Source organism: Rousettus aegyptiacus, unplaced genomic scaffold (genome assembly GCF_014176215.1).
Source record: "Rousettus aegyptiacus isolate mRouAeg1 unplaced genomic scaffold, mRouAeg1.p scaffold_m13_p_1, whole genome shotgun sequence".
Taxonomy (NCBI): Eukaryota; Metazoa; Chordata; class Mammalia; order Chiroptera; family Pteropodidae; genus Rousettus; species Rousettus aegyptiacus.
In genome coordinates this window covers 92,481,760-92,493,872 of record NW_023416284.1, presented here as the reverse complement: position 1 = coordinate 92,493,872, position 12,113 = coordinate 92,481,760, and the positions used below count along the sequence as shown (strand labels likewise).

Below are 12,113 nucleotides of genomic sequence, written 5' to 3'. Positions count from 1 at the left end.
TCAAGTCACAATGCAGGGTGCTAGGAGAGGCTGGAGTCTGGAAGTTGGCAGAACCTGTATCCACTTGGGGCAGTTGTGGAGAGGGTAATGAGGGCAGACCAGAATTGGCAGATGATCGAGGGAGTGGTAGGGTGGTGGGAAGAGGAGGTGAGGGAGCAGACAAGCTGGGCTTACTTACTCTGTCGAGCTGAGGTACGCCTGGCATTGAATTAAGACCTTAACAGCCCCAAACCCTGAAAAAAATGACAGTGGAATACACACACCCCTGCCCATGTATCATACAAAATTAAACGTTTTTTGGGGGGGTCGGGTTGGGGGGACTGACATACAACTTCTATGCTTCCTAAGATTGAACTAGTTTCCTTGTAGATTTTCTGATTGCAAACCTATGTTCATCAGAGCTGAACTACCCCCCTCCTTCTCCCTCTCTTATCGGTTTATGCCCTGTCCAGAGAATAAGACTCTCTCATTTGCACAGCAATTTCCACTTTTCAAAGCACTTTTCACATCTCTTATCTCCATAACAGCTCACTTTTCTCAGTACCATTAAGTTCCGACCCATCTGGGATTCCATGGACCTTCCTTCCCACTGAGAGCCTCAAGCTATCCCTCAGTCAGAAGCCTCCTCTGCTAGAAACTCCATGCCATACAGAGCAAAGAGGAAGGCAAAGAGGAGTTTCAAATGCAGACAAGACAGAAAGGACATGTAGACAGGAGGGTAGACCAGTACTGAATGAGAGTGTGGAATCAATCAATCAATGAGTGAATGAATAATGGATTAGTGATTAATATTGAATGTTTAGCCTAGAAGAGCTGGAGGGAGGTGGGGAGGCTTTGGATTCCTTTTTGTTTCATCCAAAATGAAAGGCTTCAAGGAGGAGGCGAGGTTTTGAGGAGTTTCTATATCCCACCACATCTCAAGTCGGAAAGGCAGGAAGTGTGTCCCAATTTTGGCAGAACAGGACTGTGAAGCCCAGAGAGGAAGTGACTTGTCGAAGGTCACAGAGCACATCAGTGACAGAGCTGAGCTAAAAACAGATCTCCTGACTTCTGGTCAGGTGCTATCATCACCAGATTTCTCTATCTTCCCACCCCACCACCAACAACAACCTGCATGGAGGGAGGTGGGCAGGATGGAGATGGACAGCAGTTAGCCCAGTGGCCCCTTGGTATTCTCTGAGCTTCCTCTCAGAAGCATGCACAGAGGTGAGCCGGACACCCCCAAGGGATAAAAGTACTTTAAAAACAACCTCACAGCCCCTCACCCTGTCCTTATCTTCTCACCAGCTAGCTTCACGCTTGCAAATTGGTTTCTGCAAATTGGTTTCTATCACCTGCCTGTTGAACAAAAGTTGTTGCCAGCTGTGCCCTGAATCCCGAGACCCAGGGTGTCAGGAGTCTTGGAATTGTAGCTTTCTCTGTTCATGACTCATGCCGTGGGGGTTACCCTGAGGACATATCATCGTGATAATGCCCTCGATCTTGGGAGGCGCCCAGAGTTAGGACCCAGACTATGCTCCAGAGAGGGTTCACCCAGGGCATACACAAGCAATGGCACACTCAGAGCACTTTTTTGGAGCAGGCACTTTCTAAGAACTTTACACATATGAATTATGAGGGTAGGTATAATTACTAGCCCTATTTACAGATGAGAAAACTAAGGCCCAGAGAGGTTAGGTAATTTTTCCAAGCTCACACAGCTGATAAGTAGTAGAGCTAGAATTCAAATCCAAGCATTTTGGTTCCAAAGCCATGTTAATTACTCCAGAGAGAAGCAAATGCTGAAGTGAATACTGAGAGTCTTACTGTGTAAGGAGGATTTTACATGAGCTCATTTTGTATTGCTATCCCCATTTTACAGATGAGGAAACAGGCTCAGCAGTCCTTTGGTGAGGCCTCTCAACGTATAAAAGGGGAGGACATTTGAGATGGTTCTTATAGTACCGCTGTGCAACAAGCCTTAGTAGCCTTGACACCATCGCCCCTAGTGGCACAGTACCTTAATTGCAGGCAGGCTACCTAAGCAGAAACTGGGCATCGAGTTCAACATGCAATAAAAATTTCGTGTTTTGGTTTTGGTTTTTAATTTCTGTATCCTGAACCACAGAGAAGTGTGGCTCACTAATAATCTTTTATACCAAGGATGTGGTTGTGGGTGGAGTTCATCATTTGTAATGTCATTCTCAAAATGAATACCTGGAAGGAGAGGAATCTGTACGGTGTGTCGATTTTTTAGTTTTCCGTGGGCTTTCACATACATTGTCTCGTCGGATTCTTACCACACCTAGTATTACTTTTACCCCTACTTTTCTAAATGAGAAAATGAGACTTTCCAAGGAAGCATCAATTGAGTTGGCATTGGAATTGGAGAAGCCCCATTGAGTCAAGCACCTTCCAGGCCCAGAGCGTTTGGGCGACTTGCCCAAGGGCCCCGTGAGTCAGTGGCAGGCCTGGGTCATGACCCAAGGCCTTATCAGTTATAGGGCTGAGTTCCTCTCCAATCCTGGGCTGAGTTTCGGCCTCTACTTCCTCCACAGCCAATCCCACCTGAAGGAGAAAACGAGGTTTATGCAAAGGCACTGCCAGGAGGCTACAAAGCACCATCTCCGGCCTGTAGTCTCTGCTGTGCTCTTTTGAGTCTGAGAGCCTGGGTTCTTCCTTCCAACTATTTTGGTGAAACAATCACCAAATATCTATTTTAAGTGGAAAAAGCAATCTGTAAAACTACGGGTATAGTCACTACCATTTGTGTACATATATATTTTTTAAAAAAAGAGGTGGCAGAAGAATACATGTCCATGTTTGCTTGTAAATGCAGAAGATATTTCCGGCAGGACACAAGGACCTGGAAAGAGTGGTTTCCTCTGGGGAAGAAAAGCAGGAGGCTGGGTACCGGGCAAGGAGACTCTGCTCTGTGGACTCTCATATTCTATTTGATATTCGAACCATGTAAATGTATAACCTATTTTTTTTTAAATAAATTGCAAATTTTAAAGGTAAAAATAAATAAAAGGAGGGGGAGTAATAATGACGACCATTGCTCACATGGACTTGTTCTATCCTCGACACTATTCCAAGTGCCCCACAGTCAATACTTCACAATGAAGCTATGTTCTCACATAGTTCTCACAATGAAGCTATGAGACAGGCATTATTATTATCCCCCATTTTACAGATGAGAACACTGAGGCACAGAGAGGTGAAATACCTTGCCCAAAACATGCAGGAAGGAAGCAGTGGTGCTTAGATGCAGACCCAGGTGGTCTGGCCCCACCCTGCTATACTGCCTCATGTGCATGTCCCTCACAGGTATTGTGATGAGCATGGGCATGAAAGCTCTTCGAAGAGTCAAGAGTGCTCTGCAAAAGTGGTAAATCTTTGCTTATCTTGGCAGAACCCCACCTCAATGTATTTTGAGGCTATCAAAGGTATATTTTCCAAAGATGGCCCAAATGATATCTCCCATCCCCATGCTCTTCTGCCATGTGACCTGGCTCTCCCCACCAAAAAAACAGGGTCTGTTTTCCCACCTCCCTTCAATCTGTGAACAGTGGCTACTTTGACCAATAGGATATAGCAGAAGTGATGCTGTGATAGTTCCCAGTGTACCCCTTAGGCAACCTGGTAGCTTCCGCTTCCTGCCTCATGCTCTGGTTGACAGCCTTAGCTGACAGCCAGCACCAACCAGCAGCAGTGAGACAGAAAGCCTCCTAGACTTCCACCCCAGCCAGACCTTCAGATGACTCCAACCCCAGCAGTAATCTGGCTGTAAAAACACAGGAGAATTTGAGAGAGAAAACCGCCCAGCTGAGCTGCGTCAACCCACCAAACTGGCAGAGGTAATAAGGCATTGTTGTTAGAAGCCACTAGGCTTTGGGGTGGTTTGTTATGCAGCAATGGATAACCAGGATGGAGGACTCAAAGTGAGGTTACTCATTGTTGTGCCCTGTTCTTGGCTATGAGTCTATTGTTCAGTAAGTGTTCAATTGAACAGAATGGAGGGAAAGAAGGCAGAGAACCTGGCCAGGTTTCTGGATGTCAGTCTCTAGTTACAACAGCCATCATGAGGTTTGGGCGCAAGTGCTGTCAAGAACTATAACTTCTTGTCTCTCTTGGTCTCTCCTTTGCCCCGATGGTTCTGGGTAGCACCATCAGCACCATTTTCAGTCATGCTAACAATGTGCCCTGTGGACCTAAGCCATAAATCACCATTTGTAACATCTGTAAATCAAACAGTGGAACAGAGGCTGTTCTGTTGGTTATCTGTCTCCCTGGCATAATTGGGCACTTCTTGGAACATGGTTCATCTTCAGTGTGGAGTGGGATGTCTTGGCCCTATCATTTGGGCCTTGGACCCTTCTGAATTCTGCATCATTTCTCTCTCTCTCTCTCTCTCTCTCTCTCTCTCTCTCTCTCTCTCTCTGATACAGTTCCTCATGATTTTACTCATGGACTAAGACAAACACAGACCATCAGTGTTCTCTTCAAGCCACACTTCATTTCTTCATTCATTCTACTTATTGAGGGCCTACTGTGTCTCAGGCACTATTCTAGGTAATGGGAATACAGCCATGAGCAAGACACAAAAATCCCTGCCCTCAAGGAACTCACAGCCTGGTGGGAAGAGAGATGATAAGCAGCAGAAAAACAAATAAATATAAAATAATGTCAGGTAGTGATAGTGTTATGAAAAGTAAGAAGGGATTCAAGAGTTAGAGAGTAACGGGTTATTCTTCATAAGGGACATCAGTGAATGTTCCTGAGAAATCATCAAAGCAACATAAATAACTCAAAGAAAGAATCAGAACTTCTTGATAAAATTCACATTTCCAAAATTTGATCAAAGAAATTATACTAGGTAGAAATATGGCCACAAAGAAAACAGTTGCAGGAACTCTAAATAATGAAATTTGTGTTTTCCTCGCCCCCTCCCAAAGTCAATAAATCACATGGAATTTTTAAAAATTATTAGAAAAGAATTGATCGCAATCACAATAATCAGCAAGGTAAAAATCAAACTGGAAAAATTTTACCGCATTCTATAAACAATTGCTCAAAGAATTATCTTTCTTACTACCATTCACTTCAGAAAATATTTTCTCAACGAAAATTAATAATGGAAATAAATCTGACTAAAATTTTATGTTAGAAAATGGGGTCAATAGGCAAATCTATAGAGATGGGGAGTAGACTATTATTTGCCAGGGGCTGAGGGGAGAGGTGAATGGTGAGTGACTGTATAGGATATGGGATTCCTTTTTGAGGCATTATCTACAATTAGATAATGGTGATGATTGCACAACATTCTGAATATACTAAATGCTACTAAATCGTATGCTTTAAGATGGTGAATTTTGTGTTATGTGAATTATCTCATAATTTACTATGCAATGTGAATTGTATATCAGTTTAAAATTTTGAAAAATAAAACCAGTCAGAATATTTTCCTATTCTCTTGATAGTGTCTGCCTCTTATGCACAAAAGTTTTAAATTTTGATGCGGCCCAATTTATCTATTTTTCCTTCTGTTGTCTACGCTTTTGGTGTCACATCCAAGAAATCACTGCCAAATCCAAATTATGAAGATTTTCTCCTATGTTTTCTTCTAAGAATTTTTTAGTTTTAACTCTTATGGTTCAGTCTTTGATCCACTTTGAGTTACTTTTTACTCATGGTGTTAGGTAGAGATCCAACTTCATTCTTTTGTGTGTAGATATCCAGTTTTCCCAATGCAATTTATTGAAAAGATTGTACTTCTCCCATTGTGTAGTTTTGATATCCTTGTCAAAAATTGGTTATACACACAAGGGTTTATTTTTGGACTCTCTCTTCTCCTCCATCGGTCTTGATTACTGTTGCTTTGAAGTAGGTTTTGAAATCAGTAAGTATGAGATCTCCAACTCTGTTCTTTTTCAAGATTGTTTCATCTATTTGAGGTCACTTGAGATTCCATACCAATTTTGTGATGAGTTTTTCTATTTCTGTAAAAAGGGCTGTTGAGCTCTTAATAAGGATTACACTGGATCTGTTTATCATGAAGCCCCTTTTCTTACCTCTCTGAGGCCACCTGGCCTGGCCAGGGAAAGCCTATACAGCCTTGGGCCCAGGCATTCCTGGATAGCTGTGTGAGAGTGAACACAGCTGGGCTCAGCTTTCCCAAACAGCGGTTACTTTGCTGTGTCATCAGGACTATCAGTAATGTGAGGGCACAGTGAGCGCTCCACAAACAGTGGAGGAGATTGCTCTGCTATTTGCATAGGCACATTCACCTCCCAAAGGGAAAGATTTTTCTCCTGGAAAATCGGGATCTTTACTAGTAAAGACAGTTCGGCATTTTCTGCAGAAAAAAGAGTCCCTTGCCCTTCTCTGAATTCCTCTCTATCTCTGGGATCCTGTCCCAGACAGCTGAATCTGCAGTAGGTCCAAGGGAATGGTAGCTGGGCTGGCCACGGAGGCCCTGAGCCCTATCTGTCCCCCTAACCAAACTTTGTCCCCTCAGCTCCACCCGCAGCTGAATGAGCCAAGATAGGACTGAGGACCCAGGCCCCCTTAAAGCATACCATGCCCCACCCACAAGTGCTGAATGCCAATGAAGAAAAAAGCAACCGTGGTCTTTCAGCCCGAGCCTCCATTTTCCAGTGATTCACCAAAATGACCAACACAAAGGAAGGAGGAAAGGCACCTGCTATATGTTCCCTGGGCCTTTTAGAAAACATGGAGTTGTTTCTTTGGGCACATACATGCAATTCTACAAGAAAGGTGATATTGTAGACATCAAGGGAATGGGCACTGTTCGAAAAGGAATGCCCCACAACTGTTACCATGGCAAAACTGGAAGAGTTTACAATGTTACCCAGCATGCAGTTGGTATTGTTGTAAACAAACAAGTTAAGGGCAAGATTCTTGCCAAGAGAACTCATGTACATATTGAGCATATTAAGCACTCTAAGAGCCAAAAACAGAAGGAAGCCAAAGAGAAAGGTGCCTGGGTTCAACTGGAGCGCCATCCAGCTCCACCCAGAGAAGTGCACTTTGTGAGAATGAATGGAAAGGAACCTGAGCTGCTGGAGCCCATTCCCTGTGAGTTCATGGCATAATAGGTTTAAAAAAAATTAAAAACCCCTAACTGAGTAGGTCCCTTCTGCCAAAGAAATATTTAAAGAAAAAAAAAGCAACCGTGGTGATTGTGAAAACGCTCGATGACAGGTGGAATCTTTGTCCTGTCCCCCAAAGCTGTAACCTTCATTCAAATTCAACACATTCCAGTGCTCGCACCACCAAACCTGGCTGGCACCTGGCTCCAGAGAAGACAACCACAGACCTGTGGTCTGAGCCCCAGGCCCACAAGACCCTGAGGGGTCAGTTGTGCTCCTGTGCCCAACCCATTCCTCCATCCTGGAGGTAGCCTCCCCACAGAGGTCTCCTCGCTCTCCACCCTGCACTGAACTCCCCAAAAAGAATTCTGGGACCTCTGTCTGTGCATCTTTCAGCAAATTCGCACAACGAATATTGACTGGCCATTTCCACCTCTGAATGTAGCCCCCTTATTTTGCAGCTTCTATTATTACGCCCATCTTTCAGATGAGGACACTGAGACGCAGGACAGTAAAATGCCAGGCTACTTTCACTTTACTAGCTGTGTGGCTTGGGGTGATTTAGTTAAACACTTTGTGTCTCAATTTCATCATCCATAAAATGAGATAATAGCTGTAACAGAGCTAGGCACTCAGTAAACAAGCAACCTACTTTATCTGTTACTGTTTAGTGGTATACCAAAGCCATTAGGTTGCATTTGTTCATACAGTTTTTCTATAGGACCCAGCACCCTCACAGAGGCTGTGCTCTGTATGCTTCTGTGCCAGGGCTGTCACGTCCCCAGAAGCCAGAGACGTCAGGCACACAAAGGCTTGGGGTTGATGATAGAGGCAGACAGCTCCCAGTCAATATACCCACACGACTTCCAACCGCACACCCAGTGTTCATGTCTTGCCTAAGGCAACCCTTGCTCTATCTGCCAGGGAAATGAAATAAAGCCAGGTTAACCTGGAGGCATCCTGGGGAAAGGCACACATGTTCAGGGAAGGGTTGCAATTCTCTCCAGTCAGCCAGTATGGTGACACAGTCTCCTGGCCAGGCCCTCAGGAACTGAGGCACAGTATAGCACAATAGCACAGTGGCAGGTGAGCCATGTATGGTGGCCTGTGAGCAGGGTCCTTCTCCTGGCTCTGGCACCACGTTGAAGAATGAACTTAGACAAGGCACGTCTCTTCTCTGGGCCTTAGTTCTCCTTGGACAAAAAGAGGCTCTTGATTTTGATAATCATAGTATATATGTGGATCGAATGTTTTTGATTATTAACTAATTCAATCCTTAACAACACTCCTATCTGTGAGTAGGAGCTATTAGCTTCCCCATTACACAGATGAGGGAACTAAGGCACAGAGAGGACAAGTTGTTTTTCTAGGGTCACTTTGGTTGCCAAGCTGTTTGGTTTCACAGCCTGTTTTCTTAATCACAACATGTAAATTGAGAATCATTATTGGGTTTAAGAATTACCTGAGCGCTTGTTTAAGAGGCAGCTTCCTAAACTTCTTCTGTAGGGATTATGAATCTGGATGTCTGGCAAAGTGCAGGAATCTGGCTTTTTTTTTTTTTCTTGTCAATTGTTTGCATTTCCAAATGGAAATAAGCTCCCTTTTTAAAAAAATAATGGTTAAAAAAAACATGCATAACATTAAATTTACCATCTTACCTATTTTTAAGTGTACAGTAGTGTTAAGTATATTTATATTATTGTGTAACAGATCTCTAGGACTTTTTCATCTTGTAAAATTGAAACTTTATAACCATTAAATATTAATTTTCCTCTCCCTACCCTAGCCCTTTACAGCCACCATTCTACTTTCTGTAATTGACTTCTTCTAGTACTTTACATAAGTAAAGAAATCATACAATATTTATCTTTTTGTGACTAGCTTCTTTCACTTAGCATATGTCCTTGTGGTTCATCCATCTTGTGGAATGTGACAAAATGACCTTCTTTTTTAAGGCTGCATAATATTTCATTGTATGGATAGGCCATATTTTCTTCATACATTCATTTGATGGATACTTGGGTTGCTTCCGCCTCTTGGCTGTTGTGAATAAGTCATGTACCATATAACAACATATGATGGCAGTCACATAAGATTATAATGAAGCTGAAAAATTCCTATTGCCTAGTGACATCACAGTCACCATTACATCACGGTGCAATGCATAACTCATGTGTTTGTGGTGATGCTGATATAAACAAACCTGGTATGCCACCAGTTGTATAAAAGTATAGCACATACAATTACGTACAGTACATAATACCTGATAATGAATGACTGTTACTGGCTTATGTACTTACTATACTATACTTTTTATAGTTATTTTAGAAAACTTTATTGTAAGAGTATGCTGTGTTACGCTGACAGAAAGCAGTGTCTCCCATTTACACATGTCTTGATTGCATAATTTTCACCTGATTTAATCTTGTAGGGTTTTTTATACTAACATGCTGTATAGGTTTGTAGCCTAGGAGCAATAGGCTATACCATACATTTTAGGTATGTAGTAGGCGATACTAAATAGGTTTGTATCAGTGCACTCTATGATTTTCATATAATGATGAAATTGCCTAAGGACAAATTTCTCAGAACATATCTCCATCGTTAAACAGTCTATGGCTGTAGTGCTACAGTGAACATTGGAAACTCTGCTTTCAATTCTTTGGGGTAGATACCCAGAAGTGGAATTGCTGGATCACATGGTAGCTCTATTTTTAATTTTTTTTGAGGGACCTCCATACTGTTTTCTATAGTGGCTGTACCATTTTACATTCCCACCGATGGTGCACCAAGGTTCCAATTTCTCCACATCCTTGCCAACACTTGTCTTTTTTTTTTTTTTAAATGGTAGCCATCCTAATGGATGTAGGGCGGTATCTTGTGGTTTTGATTTTGAGCTTGATATTTTTGAAAGCTCCCCAGGTGATTCCCTGGGCTACACTTTGAGAATCAGAGCTCTAAGATGTTTCCCAATTCAAAAACACTCCATGACACCAAGTACGGGAAGAACAACCCTCAGGAGATGACAGCAGCCCAGAGGGCTCAGCCTGCACAGCTCACAGGGGCTCCGTGCTTAGCCTCACTCGTCCGTGCACCCTCTGCTCCTCCTGTCACTCGTGGCTCAACCTGAGCCTGACAGCAAAGATATTTGGGGAGTTCTGGCAGGTGGAACTCCTTGTTTTTGCTTCTTAAGGATGAAAGTTTCAGCATGTGGAATTTGACCGGAGGCAGAAAGTCAAATCACCTTGAAGGGAGAAAATCAGGCACAAAAGACAGTCGGAAAGGCTGATGGCTGGCTTTCCAATTTAGAAAAATTTGCTTCTATTGCTGAGAAAGTGGAACTGCCATATGGCATCAGCCTTGCTGGCACTCGCGGCCAGCCCCAGAAAAAGAGCTGAGGCATCAGAAGGGAAAATGCCCTGCCCTTTTGTCCGTCAGAACGCCAGGGCTCCAGGCGGTGTCTTGTCTTTACACTCAGCCAGGAGGCTCAGCCCCACGCACAGAGAACGGCAAGGTAGGAACAAAATAACGACTTTTGGAGTGGCACTGAAACGTCAAATTATACAGCTTCTCCTTCAGCTGTCCTTCCCTGCAGGCTGCAAGGAGCTATTGTGCCAGGCTGCTTGAAGTTTGAGACTTTCAGGCCAGAGGCAAGGGAGGGGGCACAGCACTTGATTCTCCAATGCTGTTGAAACGGGCCTGCAGAGCTGTTGCCCACGCCTGGGAGTGTTATTTATGGCGCCGGCCACCGAGGCTGATTTTTGCCTTCCTCCTGCTCCATCTGGCCTTTCCTGGCAGGGCTCCCAGCTTGACTTACCACTGGCAGGGCCATATGTCCTGCCAGCCCTCAGAGGGCCTGTGAGTGACAGGGCTGGGAGGAATGATGAGAGCTAATTCCTTTCCACAATGCTGGCCCCACCCATCCCCAGGTTCCCAGGGTCCCAGGTGGAAATTCCATACCTGGATGGATACTGTGGAGACCAAGAACCACTCATCCTTTTCACCTCTGCTCCAGCCATCAGTGACAGTGACTAGGACAGGCTTCATTAGGCCTCAGGCTAGTTTCCTAAGGGTGGGGAATGGTACCTGCTTGGGCACTGGGTGAGACAAGCCTGAGTTGGGATCTCCGAAGGTGGCCTCATCTATTCCTGTCCCTACACATACCTGCTGTTCCTCTTATCAGAAGATGGAATCGGTCCTCCCCGCCACCCTTTGAATCTGGGCAGATCTGGTGACTTGCTTTGATCAACAGAATGCAGTAGGGCAAGCCACCACCATGCTTTAGAGAAGCTTAGATGACTAAATGCTGAGCCACCATGTGGGGAGAGAGAGGCCATGTGGGGAAATGCCCAGTGAGGCCTTTTGGACTTTCCAGCCTAGCCCAGCCACCAGCCGAGTGAGTGACGCTAGCCATCACCAAAAAATACTGACAACGTTTACAACACAACTGGTGACAAGCTGTCTTCATGAAGCCTGAAATATGAGTGGATGAAGAAATATTTCAGACAGCTACAAGACTCCATCTGTGGGGGAAGAGGCAGAGAGAAGCAACAGAAATAGTATCTGAAAATAGGAGAACCCCAAAATAAGCCACAGATATTCGTGGAAATGCACCACGACCAATTTGAGAAGAGCAGCCAACACTGGAGTATGGCTAGTGCAAGGGGCTTGAAGGGGCTGGGACAGTCTAGCTCCTCTTAGAGGAGATCTGCCAAGGCTCCTTGCCTTATGGAGACAGAACCCCTCACTGGGGAGAAATTGTTGGTCACAGAATGAAATTGAGCTCCAGAATAGGAACAACAGAACTGAAGCAAAGAAAAGGATCAGAAAAAAAGTGGGTGTGCCAGTTTTGAATTAATTGCCTCTCAGCTCCAGCACCCCCCTTTTCCTCATATTAGATGAGCTCACATAAAATTTATGTACATATAAATTTCCTAATTCTGTCCACCAAAAAGTCTAGAAACCATGATTGACCCAACAGCAATGAGCTTCCCCATAGCCCAGATTGTGGCCTTGAAA

The 12,113-nt window shown here is 44.1% G+C and overlaps 1 protein-coding gene across 1 annotated transcript; it reads left to right on the top strand.

Moving 5' to 3' along the window:
* The first annotated feature begins 6,618 nt into the window (after window positions 1-6,618).
* LOC107511937 (60S ribosomal protein L21-like) lies at window positions 6,619-7,097 on the top strand. Its single transcript, XM_036239009.1, has one exon. The coding sequence runs from the start codon at window positions 6,690-6,692 to the stop codon at window positions 7,095-7,097; it is 408 nt and encodes a 135-aa protein (XP_036094902.1). The 5' UTR covers window positions 6,619-6,689.
* The last annotated feature ends 5,016 nt before the right edge of the window (window positions 7,098-12,113 follow it).

Bases quoted from the DNA above. Each gene is read 5' to 3' on its own strand.
- LOC107511937 (XM_036239009.1), top strand. From the start codon at position 6,690: ATGTTCCCTGGGCCTTTTAGAAAACATGGAGTTGTTTCTTTGGGCACA.